The 23,882-nt window shown below is 34.0% G+C and overlaps 1 protein-coding gene across 2 annotated transcripts; it reads left to right on the top strand.

Annotated features, from left to right (window-relative positions):
* The first annotated feature begins 4,192 nt into the window (after positions 1 to 4,192).
* LOC128241724 (uncharacterized) lies at positions 4,193 to 22,124 on the top strand. Of its 2 annotated transcripts, none has more exons than XM_052958777.1 (8): positions 4,193 to 5,346; positions 9,454 to 9,516; positions 10,370 to 10,432; positions 11,386 to 11,448; positions 13,421 to 13,472; positions 14,400 to 14,494; positions 18,399 to 18,583; positions 21,333 to 22,124. In XM_052958777.1, exons 1-8 carry the CDS (start codon positions 4,438 to 4,440, stop codon positions 21,469 to 21,471), a joined length of 1,569 nt encoding a protein of 522 aa, XP_052814737.1. In that variant the 5' UTR covers positions 4,193 to 4,437; the 3' UTR covers positions 21,472 to 22,124. The 2 variants fall into 2 exon arrangements, with proteins under 2 accessions (XP_052814737.1, XP_052814738.1); XM_052958778.1 differs by lacking the exon at positions 4,193 to 5,346 and adding an exon at positions 6,665 to 6,749.
* Positions 22,125 to 23,882: the final 1,758 nt, after the last annotated feature.

Genomic DNA, 23,882 nt, shown 5'->3' with positions numbered 1-23,882 from the left:
TGTCATGAGGGGTACCAGATGGAATTTTCAAGCACGGTTGACGTCACCGGATATTCCTATCCGGTGTGCTTGAATTGCAATTCTTAGTCAGTTTGTGAAAATAAAGATATGTACATTTCAGCTTGCTTTAAATCTTTAAAAGAGAAAAAAATGATAATTTCACCGACTGATATAAGAGTTTGTAAAAAACGACATAAAAGACGTAAATTCCGACATTTGTAGAAATCGAGTGTCAGATATGAGGAAGGTAACGTAATATAAGACCGGAGAATTTCCAAAATAACCCAGGATGTAATAACGGGAGCTTTGGGAAAAAAATCCGAATATGTCGATAAACACTGACTTGGTCGTTTACTTGAATTCTTTAAAACTGGAAAATCTCATTTCAAAACGACGTCAGGGTTGCCTCAAACGACTACGTGACATGATATTATACATACCGTATAACCGGTTAGAATTCCCCCTCCATTTTGACATTCTTCTTCAATTTCGGAGACTAAGGGCAATTTGCAATGACCTTTAGGCTTATAGTGCAACGCGGGCCCCGAATTGGGCGACAAATGTAACAGAATGCATTGATTGCTTTGTGCACCGGTCGGGATTTAAAACCACGACATTTCGCTCTGCAGGCGGACACTACCGCGTTGTTATGAGAGCTAGCTCTATAGCGAGACAGTATGAGAGTCGCACTATTTACATGTCGTATACCCGGTAACAAGTTACTTACAGGATGTATTTATCAGCAAAGTATGTATGGACATATTCGGGTTTGTACAATTTTAAAATTGACGCGTATTTATCTGACGACAAAGTACTGATAAACTACGATACGTTGCAGAAGTATAAATATTACAAAAAAAAAATAATAAGCTTTCACGAAATGCAATGTAAAATCAGTAAATAACAATATTGAGAATCTATAGTGTCATGATATGAACTTTTCAGATATTCACATTTAGTTGCACATTGATTAAAACTCTTCCATAGTTCATTTGTTGTATCAGTTATTTGTTCCGCTTGCATATAATGACTGGCCGATTGAATATAAATTGACAAATTCCAAATGAGGAGGACTCTTGATATTTTGATAGGAAGCTAACTGTTTGTGTATATAAATGTGATTTGTTCTTCTTTTAGGCAGTCGTCCTTTCTACCTTCATCGTCATATAAAAAATACATACAGTCATTGAAAGCGGAGCTGGCATCAAAAGGCATCAGAGAGGCGAACATAGATCAGGAACAAGTGCTGGAAGAGACAATAACTATCACTAGTTCGTAACTAACTTTCATCGGTCTTATGTTGGCGTTATGCGTTTTATTATTACTTAATCATATGATTTTACTGCAAGATATGATAACGTGGGACAATTCGAATTGACTTTAATATAGTTGCAACAATTTCTGACAAAATAACACACTGCGATGCAAGTTAATAAGCATATTTTTAGTTGGAAAGACTTAAACAAAAACATAACAATATACAAATATGTACAAGGGATTACACTTTAAATCTTATCCTAGTATATTGTTTTGTAAATGATTGCTTGGTTGCCAGTAAATGGACTTTTTGGGCACTTTTGCATCGAGTCAATTTATGTAACTTCTTTTCTATGTTTATATATTATTCAATGTACTTTAGCCGTGTCACACTACATTGTCTTAAATGAAGTAGTCATACATAGTTGGGATTGATATGAATTGTGAAAATATGTTTTAATTGCAATTGCATCGTGTTTGTATTTTAAATAAGCGTATTTATTGGAAACTATATACAAATAGGCTTACCATGTATGCGGAACTTAACATTATCATTTGTCAGATTAATGTATCTTTCTTTTGTTTTGGAGGACCATGCATTAAGATAAAAGCATGCCATATAGCAAAATAACAATAAATTTCACTGATATGCATGCAACGTGTCGAATGGTATCCTTGGCAACATGGTACAAAACAGTTTCTTCACCCACAACCCTAGAAAATGAAACAATACAACTTGCGAGTAGTATTAGTGAAAAAATGCTTCAGCAACTCCGAAATCGATAACTTAACTGAAGTGAAAACATGGAATTCATTTACTGAAGCTTTCTTTTATTCTTGAAATATGGCTACAAAAATGCGTTTTTTATCTTTGTTTGTAATTGTTTGCTTTTTAAAGTAATGCTTCGTCGAGGGAGAAACCAGAGGAAAAGGAGTTTCCATTTTGCATTCAAAATTCATATATTATATATATTGTAGCAGTAACTTAAGTATTGTTAAACTGTGCCAAGAAAACATGGATCTTTCTCATATTTCGGAGGACCAGGCAATAAAATCAAACTGTTGCTTCTGCTGAGATTTATCCAGAAATTGAAGAACTGATCAACACTTCTTTTGATGAATCGTCTGAAGTTACAAATAAAAATGAAAGTGAAAATCAAAGTTAAGATCTAGGTCAACAGCTTGATGAAGTTATGTCATGCCAACAATTCACATATATAAGCAACAGGGCAGTAGGTTTAATGGTAAAATATTGTCTTAGGCACGGAATAATGGAAGATACATTTCAACGTTTAATTAGGTCGCCTTTACGTAAATATCTTATCTAAAAAGTGCTGTTAATCCGCTTCGAAATGGGAAAAAAAGAGTCGGCAGCAATTACTGGTCTCATTGTAACTAAATTCAGCTCCACGTGTCTCCCAGGCGATGATGTATTCATATGTTTGGGAAGGCTACAAACTACTTTTAATTATCGAGTGATGAATTGCGGTACTTGGATAATAACTTCTAACTATATAATGCATTTGTTGAAAATATTAATTACTGATAACATGTTTGTAACCGTGTATTTAATAGATGAAACGCATTTTGTTAAAAATTGTTGAGTGATAAAGGTTTACTCTGATTTCATAACGCCACATAAGAAAGAAATACCGTGTTTTCTGCAGCATTCTTTTAAACTAAACTCGGTATCCTTCATAAAACTATTGCTTTCGACATAAGTTTATTCGTTTTGGTATATTAAAATAACTGTACTAATTAATTGTGTTAAATCTTTTTTGGAGAAAGAGTGCATCTTTAATAAATTGCTTTAAAGGTACTCATGTTTTAGGGTAAAACATATGTTTTCCTGGTAATAGGTTTAAAAACACGTATTTAATCATTTTTTTTCCATTATATCGAAATTGCAGAAAAATACAGTCATAGTATAAACAAGCATTTTGGTTTTATAGTGGAGTTTGAATCCACGCTGGTAAAGTTAAAAATAGAATACCGACACCTATACAACAAAGTCACCAGGACGTTGGTAAAAGTAGAAAATATTTAACCTCTTAACGAAACATTGATAACATCAGTGATGTCTATCAACCAATCATGCAATAACAAAGCTGTAATTAAGTGATTTATTCCGTTGTTAACGCTAATATGAAAATTTTGGTCTTTATAGACAGTATTTGAGCAAATGTTATAAGTTGTTCTTACTTGTCGTATTGCTCTATATCAGTAGAACCAGAGAAAAGAAAACATTTAAGTTTTAAACATAATTGATTATTGATAACCGATTTAATTTTATAACTATTTACAAAAGAAAGTGTGCATTTTCCTCGCATTGATAAAAATGTGGGCGATGTTAAATCATGTGAAACTCACGTACTTCATTCAGTATACATACTTGAGATTTTCTGTCATTTCCGTATCGTTTCATAATTTCCGTATTTAATGAATCATTAAATATCATCTGTTTCGTATATTCGATAATTTCGTATGTACATGCATTTTTTCATCAAAAGACAGTAATATTTATTTCTGTGTTTGGAACGCCGTCGTTAGTAATTTGAAGGTCCGTAAAATTTAAAACTTACGTTATTCAGGAGAGTACGTATGTAGTGCAAGCACACATAAAATAGCCGCCTAGAAACATAACGCGTTGCAATTTTCTTACATACATGAGGTATCTTCGGTTAGAGCATGGTCCGGCGAAAAATGTTTACTTGAGGCTTCAGATACATAAACACAATTTTGTTGTGACTTTTTATTATGACCTGAGTTTATGGAAAGCGGTTCATATCGTTTCTTAGCCATGTTTAATGTGAAACTGACACTTAACATCGCCTCTTACCAAACATCTTGACTGCTCCCTCATTACTTATATCAATTAGATGACAAGTGTTATCCAATAATTATTACTGTAGAAAGTTTTGCTTTTGTGGTTTAAGAACTTTCTTATGTGTGCTCATTATTTGGATAGTCGTGTCTTTAAATGGTTATAAATAATGAGCTTTGGTTAAAGCAATGTTAGTGTATTCTTCTATCTGCAGGACCATGAAATAATTTGCTAATGGCCACAATTTTAGGTTGTATTAGGTGTTCAGTGGTTACATTTTAGAACCGATGTAAAATTTTAGACATTGGATATAAATTAATATTAACATTTCGAATTCGGGAATAAAAATAAATTGTATGCTAACATTTGAAATGTCATCAAATAATGTTCAGTGTGAAATGTGCTGTAAGGAACAGGCAGTTGGATGCTGCAATATATGTGGAAACATTTGTGAATCGTGTTGCGTGATTCATAAGAAAGGAAGGGCATTCCAAACCCACATTCTGAAGATGTACGGAAAGGATGGATACAATTCAAGGAGTATTGTATATGATATCACAGAGGAGATATGTAAACACCATCTGACTGAAAAAGCGTCATTATTTTGTAAAATTCATAACTTAATGATCTGTGGTCGATGTTTTCGTTCGGATCATATTTCATGTGCTCAAGAGGTTGTTGATTTGTGCAATGAGGCAGGGCATTTTAATAACGACCAATGCAAGGCTATGTCTGCAGCTTTAAATGATATACAGGATGCAATTAAGCGCACGAAGGAAGAACTTGATCGAAAAACAGAAACATGTAAGAACCATGCGGTTAAATGCAATAAAGAATTGGATGATTTTGAAAATAAACTAAAACGGAAACTAGAATATTCTATAAACAGTCTCAGGCAAGAAGCACGTAAATTTCAGGACGAAAACATGCACGCTTTTTCATTTATTTCTGCCATTTGTGAAAAGAAAAAGTTTTGGGCTATTCAACAGGAAAGTCAACTCAAAGAGTTTGTGCAAAACTCATTTACTGGTCGCCTTTACCTGATGAACCAGAAATTTGAACAGGAAATATCGGAGGTCAAAAAAGAGATAAGAGAAGCAAAATGCAAGCATAACGTTAAACTGTTTTGCTTAAAGGATAGTAAGGTTGCCTTAAAGTGTTTGATTGAAGACTTGAGGGATGTTTGCGAACTTCAGGAGGAAGTTGATGGAAGCGACGAAGGAACCACATACGCAATTGGGGATGCATCAACAGATCAGCAAAAAGTACGCCATTAAATTTGTCTTGTTTTGCGTAAACACAATTCATCGTAAACTGACGATATGTACATGCAATGATAACGCACACATACATAGTTTCATCGGCCCGCTCACTATGTTATCCTAACTAGTGAAAATATACATTCCTTAGATTAACTTCGGTTATGTATAAAAAAATAGAATATACCCACTACTCGGAGAGGACTTTGGAAAGTGTGTATGCTTGCTACAGAGATAAACTAAAAATATATATCGAAGTAAAAAAATATATCGAACATATTTGAAAAATTCGATACTCATTCAATGGTGTTTCAAAAAACTATGCATTTGTTTGATTGGTGTTTCCTACCATTGGACTCGTATAATTCTCATACAATGTTTAAACAATTAATGTCCTGTTAAGTCTTAGATGCAAATACAGGTTTGATTGAATGATTTACAAGTAGTGCCTTACACACATATAATACATTCTTTACCGTTGCGTTTTTTTTTTATATTGGACCAATGATAAGACATGACCGAATGATGTATCGAATACAGAGTAATGTGACGGACATACATGTTAGTATCTTGTTAAGGTATCCGCTTCATAATAAAGTAATTTTATCGAACCATTGGACTGCAATCGGGCAGTTTAAATAAATGGCTGAGTTGGTTTAAAGAAACTTTTTAAGTGGGTGATTCATAACGACCATTATATAATGTGATTCAAACGCGTCACGCACTGACAAAATCATGTACGAATACCTCTAAAGAACGACAGCTATTTAAAAAAAACATCAAATGACGTCCAACATTCCACACGCAATTGAGAACGACTGTTATGTATCTCAACAACCGATGAATGAGATTCATCACATACCTTGTTAAATGTTTCTGTGTTTAGAAAGTAATAGGTAAATTTCTTTTAATGTTTTTCATCAGGCTAATTATTCTGTTAACAAGTCAGAGTTTATAGTATACGTTATTTATTACAATAACATTTCCCTCATTCTCATGAGTGATTGAAGTAGTCTCACATTTTGAATAAATATGCATTATAATAAAATCGTGTTGAATAATAATTCCTTTTACGCAGCAGTTATAAATTTCAATTATTTTTTAGATTGCTGGTGTAAATTATTGTGCGTAGCCTAGAATAGCTAATGTACATCACTTTATTCTTCCTTCAAACGGGGAACATCCAATTGTTACATAACCAGAACGGATATATTTCTAAGTATATTCTGAAGAGACTATTGTATTGACATGACGTATATTAGTGTTGTTAACATAAAGTCTTAAAAGTAGCTGATCTTTTAATAGTAAAAATGATTAATGTTTAACTTGATCGAAATGGACCTGCTTACAATAAATACTAATATGTGTTTTTTCTTGTTTCATTTAAACGATGATATATGTCTATCGGAGTGAGTGAAGCTAATGGGACTTTAGAAAAGGGAAAAGTGAAAACGAATTTTCTATTGTATAACAAAGTTCAGAACCATTTCGTTTACAAATATATTGACTTCAACCCGAAAAAAACTATTTTTATAAGGTTTATATTGTACTTAGTTTGGCACAGTTTTGATGCATACAGTACTTATTTTTCCCTCTTTCCGCGTATACATACATAGGAAATGTCTATTTCTCTCTTGATCATATTTTCATGGATCTTTCTTGCTCAAGAAAAAGTGTCTATAACTTATTTCATGCAAGAATTTATATCATACTTAAAGGTCTGGTTTAAGGAATGTCTGGCATGATATCCCCTGCTGTGCATCTTCTGTTAATTGCACTGGTGTCACAGAAGGGGCCACTTTCCTGTGTATTCGTTTATTGGCTCAGGGGTCCATTTTTATAATAAAGTATCGAAAATTGCACAACAGGATACTCAGATTGGAGATCTGATATGACAATAAAGCAATAAGATTAAGATCAATTAACAGAGGTAGTGTACAAATACACGTGTGTGTTTTTTGTGTGTGTTTTTTTTTTTTTTTTTTTTTTTTGGGGGGGGGGGGCTTATAGAAGGCTTAAACTAGGCCTTTTAGATGTTGATAAAATATCTGTTCATCCCGAAGTATGTTTTAATAAGAGTATGCAGTTATTAGAAGAATCCAAGAACACTCTATTGGACGCTTTGATGATTTCTGATTTCAAGTAACGATCTTAATATCCGGTCAATGTATCCATACAAACGAACAACAGGGGGCTTTTGTGGCGATCAGTTGCACCCCTGGAAAACGAAAGCTTTGTATAAAGGATTCACCCTACCCTCAACAGATGTCAAACTTGGACGAATCAAAATAACATAATCCAAGGACCAAGCAGGGCGGTCTATATTCCGCAACCTTTAAAAGTGTCTGGGTAGCTAGAGTGGTGCAAGGCTCAGGAGGGCAGTGGCAAAGTACATCCCGGACAATTTTGAAATATGGTTAGCTGTTTCTATATTTAAAGTTTAATCTATCCCAAGCATCTATTTCTTCTCGTCTAACTCAAAATCGCCCAAGCGGACGGACCCAGTATCGAAGCCGGGAATATTGTCAATCCAAGTGGTTGTGAGCCTGCAACAATATCCTACCTCGGTCGGTGTAAAATTAATCGATGTGTTTCAAGGACAGGTGCTCATGCAGCTCGTTGTGGAAATAGCAGAATCGGCGTCCACCATGCACGAGTCCTTCCTTAAAACACCTTTATTTTCAACATTTTAATTGTAATGATATCTGACCGTCCCCACCTTCTGAGCCATTGCAGATCAATTATAAAAGGGATTAGTTTGTAGATGCGTACCAGAGAGAGAGTGAAAGGGGTTCACGTTACATGATCATTTTCCAAAGGCGAGAAGTGACCATTCGCCTTCAGAACAAGCGACGTAGCAAAAGACAGACCGGAAATGGAAGCCATCCGACGCTTTATGTTAAAGTCATCAGAGTCTTTGTGGACGACTTTCGTGAACGCCATGTTTCCTGCCGTCATCAGGATCGATCTTTTCAGAAATCAGATCTGCGAATATCATTAGAAAGGATTCGATCGTTCAAAATCGGTTAGATTGCATGCTTACCTCCAACGGGTTACAAGAAGTGATGATATAGTAACCCGCAATCGAGGAAGTGAACACGGACTTGAACGGACAGCACGGAATTCAATGGGTAGCTTTAATTTAACCACACATAAATACGGATGCGGACATTGTTCAACGAAGCGTAACGTGAGTAATATATAAGGTCATCATATCTTATTCTTCTTGACGGTTAACTAGATTGTTCCGTCCATGTGACGACTGTTTGAAATTTTCTTCAAAACCTTGATTTCTATACAGTCCACCGGATACTTCCATCGCATCGGTTTCAAAAAGATACCCTTCATTGTTGACCTAACGTCCAACATGTTTTTCGTCTTTCAATTATCCGACTTTCGCGTTGATATCCAGGATGACGCCAGTTTTAAACATATGTATCATCAACGCTGTTCTAGTAGCCTAAATTATATTGGATCGGTTATAAAAGAGTCGCATTTTTTATATTATGTGTTTTGAAGCCAAAAGTTTACGATAAGTCAAAATGAATATAACGGTATGACGTAAATGACTGACCTATGAACGCGACTTGAATGACTCACAAAGTACGGAATTGCTAAGAATACCACTTATACTCAAGAAGTGACGTCATTAACCTTGTCTTTACCTGACCATGAAGTAAACCTCGATGACGGTTTCTTTGAAAAGTATATGACGTGGCCGATCTGATAGTATGTTTCAATTGACGTAGTCGTACATAATCGTACAGCGGTACCTCAATCAGTTGAACGTTGAAGGTTGGTTATAAATGTAAAGCATGCAACTTTGACTAGGATTTCCCGGCCTCAGACTAATTGTGTAGGAAGGCCTTGACTATTTTATAAGGTAAGTTTGTGTCTAAAATAATCACTTGCCATAATGCGAAAACAGGAGCACCCGGAAAACACCCACTATTCCAGCTTGGTGACTAAAAAACCAAACTAAAAAATATTTTTTCTATTTTTTTGAAATCCAGGGAGATCTTTTTGCTACTGTATGTGTAGTACAGGTTTTATATCTATATGTTAGCACGCCTTAAACTATGAATCGGTAATGCCATTATTTTACATTTGTAGACGCGAAAGGAATTCGTGGAAGCATTGATTCAGGCAAAGCAGGACGTAGATAAAGTAGAAATGGTAAGATTATTCGTTGAAAATGAGAGATACTAGACACCAGATGGTTCTAAAATCGGTTAATACAGCTTTCCTTAAAATATAACTATCAATACTGCCTAGTATGAGTCGATATTTAACGTTATTAGAAAAATATTTTATTATTGTCTCAACTGTTGTTTTTTTCCGTTTAAAATATCATATACAGGTTGTCCAGTTTATAGAATGTTGTTTTTTTCGCACGTGGGATTTACGTGGTAGACAAACCCAGTAAATTACAGTATAAAGTTAAAGTTAAACAGTACGTGAAATTAAATGCGTTTTACACAACGATATAACATGTTTTTTATTACACATCTTTTTTTTCTTGCAATGGTATCAACTGGTGTCTAGCCCCTAGGGGTAAGTTTCAAGTACACGTGTGTGATATCATGCTATTAGTATTTTCAATTATATATACACACATACCATAAATGATATGAGCTACGGAATTGTGACACTGAGTATAATTATATTATGTACTGCGACACATGAGAACGGGTGAAATTAACTCAATCCAAGCTATCCATTGTTAAGAATATTTATATAATAATCTTTACGAATACATATAACATAGATGACTTCAACAGAGCAAACTAGTCCTGCTGAGGTAAAAGGTACATGTTCATTTTAACCATTATACATTCCTCGTAAGCAGGCAATTAGTACAACTTTGCATACTTTTTTTCAATGATCTTTAATTAATTTTTACGATGCTAAAATATTTTTATGATCCTGTCACTTTTAAAATTTGTTTTAATGGTTATTCAAACACCTCTACTCGACTCATTTTTGCAGACTATGACATATATGAAAAGTCAATGTTTACTCATTTTAGGCAAGGAATGGACTTTGTGATGAGCTGGAACAAATGAAACAGAAACTTAATACTTCAGAAAAGGTGAGACATTCTATAATCTCTATAAGAATATTATCATACAGATATATACAGAGATAACACTTACGGTAAAACTTTTACATCAATGGAAAGAGGGAACAACAGGGACAATCCTAGTTGTCGAAAATTAAAAAAAAAAAACAGTTAAAAGGCACCATAAAGACAATGAATTTAAAGGCCTAGTTTAATCCTTCTATAAGTGACCCCAACCCCGCAAAACCGTGTATTGTACACAATGTCTGTGAATTTATCATAATATAACTGCCTAATTGTCTTATCTCTGATCTAAATATCCTGCTTCGCAGTTTTGGAGGTTTTATTATAGAAATTGACCCTAAATGGCCCTGAGCCAATAAACAAATAAACAGGAAATTGGCCCCTACTATGACATCAGTGCAATTAGCAGGCACATTCTTCAAACTAGGTCCTTAACACCAACAAACAGACTACACACGTATCAAAATAGCTCAAAATAGTTGTGTCTGGCCATAACCGCACACGTGAAATAATTACAGAATTAAAAATGCATCATAAAGATAAGTCAACATAAACTTGAAAATAATAAAGCGAAAAATAGCGTAACATAATGAAGAAATGTCATCGACGGAAACAAACATCACATGCAAACAAATGAATGAAGCCGGAGCAACAGTGATAGCCCTTAAGTGTACGATAAAGGCATATAAAGACTTCAGCAGGGTTTCAAATTATGTATTTTAGTCTTAAAATATGTATCATAGTACAAACATAGTGCAAACCAGTAGGAAAAACAAAATGAAAATAATTAAACAATAAACAATATAAATGCTGTCGAATATCCTTTAAGCTTACGGACCGTCTCGTATCGGCAGTTAGAAGTGTTTGAAAGGTAACTCTTGTCTAAATTTGAGGGAATTTAACAGAATATTCGTCACACAAACAAACAAAAACTTAACAATACTGATATATGTTTTCAGATGAGAATGGAACTGCACGACGAGCTGGAACGAGTCAAACAGGACCTTGATAATTCAAGAAAGGTGATTAGTTTTACGAAACATCTTATGTAACTGGTTTTCGTGGGTTTTCGTAAAAGAGGATCGTTTCAAGACAAATAATAAAAAAAGTCAAAACTTTCAATTCTGTGAGAGTGCAGCTTGAAAATCTTGAAGCGAGCAAATATTATGAGTGTATTCATTTATGTATAAATAACCATGATATAATAGTTCTGTACACTTCATTTGTGTATCCATACACGTGAAGTTAAGGATGGGGTTCGAAGAAGAGATATTGGACATGTATATTCATCTAAAAAATATATTCACATTAAATTATTACAAACAATGTTGAAAAGTAATATTTTCATCAAACGTTCATAATATATGTTGTTAATTTTTGTATCAAGAGATCAAAATAGAACCGGCAATTATGAGTCGAAATGAAAAGTAACAAGTCACAAAACGTTTAATCACATCATACAGGCTTTCCAGTCTTTTTAGAACATTATACATACGTTTCTTGGTACAATTATATAGTGTTTGAAATAGGTAATAAGTTCTACCAAAACCATGTGAATACATCGTTCAGTATTTAATATATATCTCGGTATAACTTATGAACAGTATGGCATGTGACAATTGCGAGATGATTTTTAGGCTGATAGTATTCAAGTTTACGAGTGAGCTGTCAGGTCACATATGACGTCATCACTCGATTGAAGTTATATAAAAATGGGATGACTATAAAATAAAAATAACGATGAAGAAAATATGCGTTAATAGCCCCAATGCTGTAAGATTCGGTTTGCAACGAGACTGGTAAGTGATTAAAGTAAATAAGCATAAATCTTAATCGATTTGTCGCGTGTATCACTCATTCCCGCATGCCAAAAATCAAGGTAAAGGGTCATTACTCAAGAAGAATTAAATTTAGGGTCACGGGGAATAATTTGACCATGCATCGGGGGGGGGGGGTTAAAATAATTTGGCATATATTTCCACCATGATCTGCAGGCGTGTCGTGTCGCTCGCAATATACATGTTTGACGATCAAAGGGGAAGGTTACATCTCGGGAGTTTGGGATAAAATGTCTGGTATGTTTGCTTGTCCGAGCTGTTAGTTGTCCATATATTCGGGGAAAATACTCGGCTGAAATGTGAACGAAGAGAAACCGGCGTGTCATGTCCGTAGATCAAAGGGTAACAGGTCAAGGTCAGAATCAATATTAATTGGTCAATATTCCTTGAATGTCAACTTGTCAGGGCTGTAGCTTATCTATGCATTGGAGGATTTTAAAAAAACTTAGCATAAGGTGGCGAATTGTGTGCTAGTTCCAGGTCATACATAAGGCTAATTGGTCAAAAGTTCTAGACGGTGTATCTACCAATATCTCTGGGTCACAGGCCTAGGTCTTATTTCGTGGACATACGTCAGGTGTCCTTGTATTTTCGCTTGTTTGACGTTACTACAATAGATAATTGAAAAACTGATTTTCTTGGCATAGCCAATTAAGTTATTTTTTCCAAGAATTTCAAAATCATATTAAGTTATTAAAAGCAAGCATAATTATTTTAAAAAGGATCAGCTCAATTTTTAGAAGAAATTAACTACAAACATCACTCACTGTTACTTTTATAAACAGAACGGTTTAGACGGACTAAATAAATTGAAACGAAATGGTGAATGATCATCTGTATATATATTTAGAAATATAATATATTAACTCACCGGTCTTCGTTTCGAAATCAGATGAGGAAATAGAACGTACGAAAGAAGACTTGGCTTACTTTAAACAGGTAGGATGAATTGATTGTGTCAAGCACAATCACACAAGCAATCGTTTGACCAATGTGCACCGATTGTTAAAGATTGACTTATATAAAATGATGTAAAAAGGAAAACAACGTCTAGTGCTAAAACAAACATGAACACATATATATGCTCTGTTTGTTTGAGAGTTTGTCTTTTGTTTCAGAATGTGTATTTCTCCTCATTGACATTTTTTTTTTAAAGGAATGTGCATTACTCCAGGCAAAGGGTCTACCCATCAAACAATGCATTGAATGTATGTACCCATTTCCATATTATTTAATATACATTAACATAAATATCACTCTATTGACAACGATTTTTTATCATTATTGAATTATATACTTATGCTTCATGAGCGGGTGATAAAGAATACTGTTTTGATCTTTACTTGAGTAATAATAACAATGTTTTAAGGACCAGTGCAAAAGTCGTTTGAAGGACCAACACTAAAAATGCAAAAAAAATGTCTATTTATTTTGAGGTGTAATAACTGGCAGGCAAAATAAGCGAATTTAACGAAATATGTTTTTATCAGATGTTTAATCAAAAAGCATTTACGTTCTTCCAGAAAAGTTTTTATAAAAAATGAATATGTTTTTGTGTCAAAATTGTCAGTACTACCTAAAACAATGTCCGGAGTCTGCTATTTGCAGCTATTTTGATAAAATGATTTGCATTTTTGTTACTAGGAAATGAATTTAATCCACTATTTCTCATTATTTTATTGAATATATTTCTTATTTGAAAAGATATAATCATGAACCCTCAATATATTACTAACTAGGTGGTCTGGGGAATTTTGACACAATAACAAAGCTTTAATGTATACATACTTTCCAAAAAAATGTGAATGCTTTTTGATCCCAAATCTGATAAAATATCCTTTCGTATATTTTGGTCAACTCCTGACTATCCCAAAACATGTCCCAAAGAATGTTTGTTTAACTCGCGAAACGGATCGTTCATCAAAACTAAATAAAACATGAACTTTTGAAACGTTTCGATTGTTTGCCTTCCCCACCCGCTTTTACACTGTGGAAGGCCGTTAAAAACAAAAGTGGTACTTGTCAACGTGTTGGCTGTTTTGATTTTATTGTGTTGCTCTTTTACCAAACAAAGACACAAAAAATATGATATCATTAATTGTTATTACAAGTATTAACACATTAAGTTGTTTTAGGGAAACAGCCAACTGGATCAGTAGAGGTCACAGTCAGCCAGTACCAACGTTTTTCTATCGGTTTATTATTTACATTCCAGGATGGCATTCAGACGGTAATCATTTTGTTTTTTAATTTATATGCTTTGTCAATTACGAGTTTCAAGCGGACTTTGATTCGCAAATGACATTTTGATATTCCTAACCAGGGGCGGTTCCATGATTTGACGTGAGGTGGTGGCGTAAGTAAGGCGCGTAAGCTTATCCTCCCCCAGTACCGAAATTTATTTGGTTTAAAGTGTTGGCAGGTGGTTTTGGTGGTTTTTGGTACTCCCCGGAGAAGTTTTTAACAATTTCTAGTTCGAAATGGTGTATTTTTAGCGTATTTAATTGTTGTTTTCCATATACTGGAATAAAACGTAAACTTAGACGATTTAAGGGGGGGGGGGGGGTAACAGCTAGTGTTTACACCATGCCTGTTACAATTAAAAGGCTCTGAAATATTGCATACCACGAAATCATTCACCAAAAGCTACCTTAAGTTGTTGTTATCTTGTGATTAAATAATCAGCCTATTATATACAGAGTACTCTAACCAATAAGATATGTTTCTGTTGATATTACTGTATAATCCCACGTTAAAAATATAGAGGAGAAAGTGTGATTCTTAAAATATTATGATTCACACGACCAACTTTTACACAGTAGAATGTGTATAAAAATCGATTCAGTGTAGGAATCGGGAAATCAGACGTAGAAAAACATTGAAATAAGTCACTTATGTTAAATCGCATAGTATTATAGGCCTTATGATATTAGCCATCGATAATATGACTATGACAATGACAACAATTTATTCAATATGAGTATTGTTGACATACTTTCAATATTATTTGTTCTTTTGCAATATCACTTTATCGGTCTTTTTATTTCTAGATCATGGGAACTGGTTAAAGATACACTATTACACCCAAATAAGATTTACCACAATTAATACAATTGTTTTAATATACCAAAAAGGATAAATAAATGTCAAAAACAATGGTTCTTATGAAGAATACCGAGTTCAATTTGAAAGATAGGTGCAGAAAACACGGTACTTATACCTTAAGAGACGATGGTATATCCCAGTATATCTTTTAGCACTCACCAATTATTTAATATTTTTGGTTTGCAGCTATTAAATACACGGTTACAATCTTGTTATCAGTCATTGCTATTTCCATAAATGCATTATTTAGTCAATAGTTAAAGGTTAACCGTTTATCACTCAAAATTTATGTTTGTTATACATGTGTATGAATTGATTGGAATAAGAGTGTCACTTTAAAAAAAGATATGAATATAAATCTAAATATTCTGATATCTAAAATATCTAGGTATTTTTATCATATTTAACACATGACTTCACGGAGAAATATGTACATAGTTTGTAACTGTTACTAACTTGACTAACTAGGCCAAATTGTTAATTATATTTACACATATCAAATATATTTGTAAATCATAAAATAACATCACATTACATAACATAACATCGATTTATTGCAATACAAAGTCTAAAGACAAACATACAAATGCATTGTAAACGCGGTTTATAATACAAGTTATGCTAACAAATGGATATATTACGCCTTGAACAAAATATTTGAATTGTTTCTATATACACAATATGCGTTAAAACCTAAAACTCGAGAAATTCACATAGAAACGCATATTTCGACAATCTTACAATGTGATCATTTGACTAAATAATACAATGAAAAATACAGGGACACACCAAGTAGTAAAAAATAAAAATAAACCATGCTTAGGGGCACAAGGCGAGGGCATAGACGACAGTGTGCTATTGAGACAAACATATTAACATCACATACACAAATGCAAACACCAAACACAAATCATACCCTCATCAAAATTGCTTTACCATTAAATGATCGGATTGCCGCCTAGAAACGGTCAGTGAAACTACAGTTCACTGGAACTCGAGTCTACTGGGGGCTTTAACTACAGTTCACTGGAACTCGACTCTACTGGGGGCTTAAACTACAGTTCACTGGCACTCGACTCTACTGGGGGCTTAAACTACAGTACTCTTGAACTCGACTCTACTGGGGGCTTAAACTACAGTACTCTTGAACTCGACTCTACTGGGGGCTTAAACTACAGTACTCTTGAACTCGACTCTACTGGGGGCTTAAACTACAGTACTCTTGAACTCGAGTCTACTTGGGGCTTAATCTACAGTTCACTTGAACTCGACTCTACTGGAGGCTTAAACTACAGTCCTCTTGAACTCGACTCTACTGGGGGCTTAAACTACAGTACTCTGGAACTCGAGTCTTCTGGGGGCTTAAACTACAGTTCACTGGAACTCGACTCTACTGGGGGCTTAAACTTCAGTTCACTGGAACTCGACTCTACTGGCGGCTTAAACTACGGTTCACTGGAACTATACTCTACTGGGGGCTTAAACTACAGAACTCTTGAACTCGAGTCTACTGGGGGCTTAGACTTCAGTACTCTTGAACTCGAGTCTATTGGGGGCTTAAACTACAGTTCACTTGAACTAGACTCTACTGGGGGCTTAAACTACAGTACTCTTGAACTCGACTATACTGGGGGCTTAAACTACAGTTCTCTTGAACTCGAGTCTACTGGGGGCTTAAACTACAGTACTCTTGAACTCGACTCTACTGGGGGCTTAAACTACAGTTCACTTGAACTCGACTCTACTGGGGGCTTAAACTACAGTACTCTTGAACTCGACTCTACTGGGGGCTTAAACTACAGTACTGTTAAACTCGACTCTACTGGGGGCTTAAACTACAGTACTCTTGAACTCGAGTCTACTGGGGGCTTAAACTACAGTACTCTTGAACTCGAGTCTACTTGGGGCTTAATCTACAGTACTCTTGAATTCGACTCTACTGTGGCTTAAACTGGATAGCATGCTCATAATCTCATACATTTCCTATCATTTATCAATTATTACTACATTAAAAGATTAGCCTCATCAGACCAAGCATTAACTTGAAAACAATGAGTAATAACGCAAAATATAACATATTAACTGATAAATAATTTCAACGACAGGATACCAACATCACCTGTAAATGAAGAAATCAATCCAAAATCAAGTCGAAGCAACAGTGCTAGCTCCTATTAAGACTTGCATTTGAACATTGCGTTTTTACAATATATCATACAAGTTTAACATAAGAGTATTCATATGTTGATTCCCCCACGAGCTCGATATGAATTAAAGTACAAAATAAAAATTGCCTCAGGAAAAACAAAGACAAATGTGAAATATAAATTTAATTTGGCCGAAATAATAGGCTGCTAGATCGGAAACGAAATTAACAAAAATATAAAATTTATGTCAAAAGCAGCAATAAATCCTCCATGTAAGGATACACCATATCAGAAAGCATAATAATGTGAAAATATAATACAATATTCAATATTTTAAACAAATAGTGGAAAACTACAACAGGTTTAACCATATTAGTAAAGATATAATTCAGAACCTGTCCGAGAAAAAGTAATATAAGAAAACACACGTCCGAACCGGATTAAAACAAAAGAACAAGTGTGAAAGGCGTCAAAATAAGAAGGGCGGGAAGAGAAAGAGTTCCCTACCTTAATAATTATTAAATTTCCTCAAACCTATTAAATGATCATCAATAGTATGTCATACATGTACAATTTCTGTTATCAATTGTATTTGAACAGTAAAATGCCTTTTTTTTCGCTGGGAAATCTCTGTAAATCACCGGAATGAGTTTAATAAATTGAAATACCAAACATATTGTATGATATATTATATACGTTGTTCATATTACTTTTACGGCCCTTAGTTTAAACAATATTTTATTACAAAATTTTACAGACAACAAGTACAAAACATGAATATGATGATAAATGGATTGGAAAAAAAAGTTAAATAATAAGTTCATTAACTCCCTTACATAGTACGGCCCTTATAACATTTGTATTCCCTTAACCTATTTGCAGAGATACCATCCGTTCCCGGGGCAACCGTATAAAGGCAGCACGATCGCAGGACGTTTGAAGAACGACAGTGAGGGTCAGACGGTATGTAGGCTGCTGAAGACGGCGTTCAGAAGAGGGCGGATGTTTACTGTTGGGCACGACGGGAATGTTTGGCTGAGTGGCATCTCAATGTTTGATAGTGACTTGTAAGTATTGTAAGGGCAACTTGTATGTAGTATGTTGAAGTCAAGTTTCAGGAACAGACTGATATTTGGGAAAGAATTGAGAGCTGTTCTAGATGGCGTCTCACTGTTTGATAGAGGTGTATTACTGTTGGATGGTGGCGTCACACTGATGGATGAAACAACACATACTTCCTGGTTATAATAAATGCACAAAAGCGATGAGGGTCAGCAGGTTTGTAACATGTTAAAGGCGGCTTATTTTAACTGTTCGGCTTCACTAGAGGGTTACCTGGATGGCGGCTTCTTGTATGACGATCCAGTTTCTAAACGTGACGTTTGAGGGTAAGTATGACTGGTATTACACATCCACAATAGTGAGCATAATTATTTGGAACCTGTGCAAGCCGGTAGGAAGGGGGCGCCATTCTTAGTAGGGTATTACTTTATTATGACCTAGTGGTGGAGCTTAATATGGGTAAGGATATTTATATAAAAAATGTTTGTTTAGGGTAACCTTCCCAAAATTTCTAGGTAGGGTAGGTAGGGATTTTTTTTTCTCAAAATCTGTCGTTAGTTCAGGGTGTTTTCTTGCACATGGCAGTTTTTCCTACATAACTGACATTGCCTGACTTTGTTTTATCATATAAACAAAAATTCTGATTGAAATCTGCATTTATCCACCCTTCGTAACTCTCTATTCGCTAACAAATATTTTTTTTGCTCAGAAACGGAAAACAAAAATAGTTAGGGTCGGCGCATTTTTATAGGTAGGGTCGGGTTACCCGAAACGGACATATTTCTTTTAGGCCTTATGTGTACTGTGTTGTATGTACACGGCTTTGAAATGGACGCATATTTGATTGAAGGCAAATTATGTGTATTATGTGTACTGTGTAGTATGTACCAGACGTTTAAATGGACGCATATTTGTTTGAAGGCATTACTTACTGTTTAATTGTGATTTGTGGGAAGAGGATTCATATGGCGAAAGTTATGAGAAGCTGTTTAGAAATGTAATTAAGATTTGTAGTAAAACACAACGTCAAGAAGTTTTATTTCCATGTTTCTCATATTAATAAGTATTATATTGAATAATTCCGTCCGTGTCATATTTGCATATACAATTACTTAGATACTTAAATCAAATATGGGTATATTAGAATACTATTAAGTACTGAAGGTGAATAACGTACTAATTAATTGAATATATGAGGCATTCATTCATAATTTGTTTTTAAATGACTGGTATCTCTCCATGCAAGAGTTTGTATACTACGTCATTAGAATAAACGTATTGGAAATATTCATGAAATGAACTACATCATGCATTCTAGTTGCCTTAACGACATTACGTTTTAAAAGTTTAACTCATTTTATCCTATTTAGAAATCCGTACCTGTTCATTTAATACAGTACATCGTTTGCCACTGGGTGAGTTCAGTGCCTAGAATGTAGAATTGCGTATAAAAAGATTAAACAAATAATTAAGTACAGTAACTACAATTTTGAACAATGTATGGAGGGTTAAACAAATAATGAAGAACAGTAACTCGATTGTAGAATAATGTATGGACGATTTAACAAATATAGAAGTACAGTAACAGGAATGTAGAATAATGTATGGAGGATTAAACAAATAATGAATTACAGTAACTAGAATGTAGAATAGTATATGGAGGGTTTAACAAATAATGAATTACAGTAACTAGAATGCAGAATAATGTATGGAGAGTTAAACAAATAATGAATTACAGTAACTAGAATGTAGAATAGTATATGGAGGGTTTAACAAATAATGAATTACAGTAACTAGAATGCAGAATAATGTATAGAGGATAAAACAAATAATGAATTACAGTAGCTAGAATGTAGAATAATGTATGGACGATTTAACAAATAATGAATTACAGTAACTAGAATGCAGAATAATGTATGGAGGATTAAACAAATAATGAATTACAGTAACTAGAATGTAGAATAGTATATATGGAGGATTAAACAAATAATGAAGTACAGTAACTAGAATGCAGAATAATGTATGGAGGATTAAACAAATAATGAATTACAGTAACTAGTATGTAGAATAGTATATATGGAGGATTAAACAAATAATGAATTACAGTAACTAGAATGTAGAATAATGTATGGAGGATTAAACAAATAATAAATTACAGTAACTAGAATGCAGAATAATGTATGGAGGATTAAACAAATAATGAATTACAGTAACTAGAATGTAGAATAGTATATGGAGGGTTTAACAAATAATGAATTACAGTAACTAGAATGCAGAATAATGTATGGAGGATTAAACAAATAATGAATTACAGTAACTAGAATGTAGAATAGTATATGGAGGGTTTAACAAATAATGAATTACAGTAACTAGAATGCAGAATAATGTATGGAGGATTAAACAAATAATGAATTACAGTAACTAGAATGTAGAATAGTATATATGGAGGATTAAACAAATAATAAAGTACAGTAACTAGAATGCAGAATAATGTATGGAGAGTTAAACAAATAATGTGAAGATGGGAACCCCTTTTTATTTCTCTCAGACTTTATTATACTGCATTTTAAACCTGATTTAAATGCGCATTAAACGAATGAGAGTATTTGTAACTTATTATGCATGTATACAATGAACGCGAGTTAAACTTCAAGTTCAAGTCCTCAAGTGGGCACTTGAGATGATTGATTGGCATCTTACTGTTCGTGAAAATACTCTGTACATATGCTTGCAGTTATACAATTATATTTTTAGTCTGGCGATAGTACCTATTTCGCACTACGCTGAATACATACAGGGGGTGAAAGCGGAGCTTAAAGCCAAAGGCATCACGGAGGATACCATAGATCAGACGGAAACTGTTGAGGGGATTTTCATTGTTGATGGTCCGTAACTCATGCCGCTGACAGAGGTGGACATAGATCAAACAATGAAACTGGAAGGATCTTTTACTGTCCCTTGTCCGTAAATTACAGGTTTAAGTTTGCTTGGAGAAACAATACAAAAACATTATTTGATATCAATTATATGCTCTGTATTTTTTTATCTTGCAAATGTTTGTTCTATAATCGTTGCGGATTTATGGTCCATTGCATACATTGTGTTTTAGAGAGGTTGCTTAACCCCCAATGGTACAGGAACCTTTACATGTTGGCTAAGTTTTGTAGATTATTTTGCTGTCTTGAATGTCGTACAAATAAGAGTAGATTGTATTATATGACGAGGAAATTGTGCAAGTTTTGAGTTACATGTATGATAGCACTAGGAAATATATGTTTGCGAGGGTCAGTGAGCTAATCTTTCTTGATTTTGTATACAATAATGTTATTAGAACTGAATTTGGTCCGGGAGGTTGAATTTGGTATTTAATAAAGTAGAGGTCAACTTTGACTAAAGTTTGTGTTAATTTTTTGTGTGCAATGTTATATGATGGATTCCTTCATCTTCACTCATACGGCAGTATATCTAGTTTATTTTTCTATGCCAATTATTTATGCCATTGAACGAATAAATATATCCATTATTTCCACCGAAATAGTATAAATCTTTTGATGTTGTTCTTTTATCAGTGGCCGAGAGACATATCATGTATTTTAGTGAATATATTTAATATTAACCAAACAAGAAACTATTTATACACAGTTATTGAGCTGTATATTGTAGCCACGTGTCTAAACTAGACATATGTATGTAGTTTATTTGTAAATATAAATACAGCTACATGCAGCTGTAGTTAAACACAGGTTGAGTCCATGGTCAGTATTCATAAAATATTAAAGGGAAATGTTCATGGTTTGTAAAATGCATTATTTACTGATTAATTTTATTGTTTTTAAATACGAAGTAAAGTCTTAAAACCATAAGGAGTGTTAAAACTAGGATAGTGAAAGCTGGAACCCTGCGACAAATATGGATATATACTGAAATATTGTATTTTGAAAGTTCACGATTTCCAAAACCGTTGCTAACACAATTCAGCAAAAGACTGTAGCGTGATTGGTTGACTTACATTAACACGTTATGATTTCTATGTATTTAAAAAGAAGTTCAAATACCCAGCATGATATGTATGAATCCATGTGGCCGAGTTGTTGAAACATCGGTTTTATGACTGTTTCTTGAATGTGCTAGCGTGTGTTCGAAACAGTCTAAAACCAGACTTTTTTTAAATTGTATTTTTCTGCAATATCTGTATCAAAGAGTGAAAAAAATCATAAAATAAATGTTTTCAGATGCATTACCAGGAAAAAATGTTTTTATATCCAAAATATGAGCAAGCCCTTTTAAGTCATTTCAATTTCTTAAAGTAGCCATTGTTAAATGAAAAGAAAAGTGTAAGTATTTAAAGCTTTAAAGGATGTATTTCCTAATATAGTATTACTGAAATTATGAAGTTATTATGTCATATATGAACAATGAGATACTTTACATAGGAAAATGACTCAAGTTGGAAAATGACTGAAGCTGGCTTATGAATAAAGGCCCTATCTACTTCTGTTTAAGTACAACCAATGGTATAGGTTTACAATTATGACTATATATGGTAACATTTCATTCTTACTCAGTGTATCAGAAAAGACCCGAACAGAACTGACAGTTTATTCGACTTAAACAAGTGTATATCGCCGTAATATTATGTACATTACATTTTTTAATTTACATTATCTATTTTTTCCTTTATTAAATTCTATTAAATAATACAATGTATCTAGTTAAACTGTTGTTTTATATACAAAAAAGTTAGTAGAAAATGGTAGGTCACGAGCAGTATGAAACGGACCCAAATATTAGTTTCAGAAGAGCTTGTTAGCTTGCTTATGATTATCTGTATTACCACTAGAGCGAAAATGTATTACTTGCTGTTGCTACGGTTAAACTTTTGCACGGGCTGTTCTAACCTTTAGAGAATTGCGCTCTATGTAAGGTGACCACCAAGCGACAGAGTAGCAGTGCATGGCCTACGACGCATTGCGTACGTTTTGGGCATCGCACAGATAACTAGTATACCCGTAATCGGGGCTCAGAGTCGCTTTGAATATTGAAGGGAGGAGACCGGTAAAAGAGCTTTGCCGATAAGCTTTGAGACGTTCAGAACACAATCAGCAATCGGGAGTTGCAAAGAGTTAGCTCTAGTTACAAGAAGGTGAAGGATTGTGAAATCATAAGCTGTACAGATTGCTTCGAACCCAATGAATTGGGTTGACTGGAAAATCAAGGAAATTAAGTCACTGACATTTTAGGCCGCCCCGATCTTACACCACGGCAGCCACGAAAATCTTGACAATGCTTAAACCTTTGATTCAG

Source organism: Mya arenaria, chromosome 7 (assembly GCF_026914265.1).
Source record: "Mya arenaria isolate MELC-2E11 chromosome 7, ASM2691426v1".
Lineage (NCBI taxonomy): Eukaryota > Metazoa > Mollusca > Bivalvia > Myida > Myidae > Mya > Mya arenaria.
This window is presented reverse-complemented; position numbering and strand designations above follow the sequence as displayed.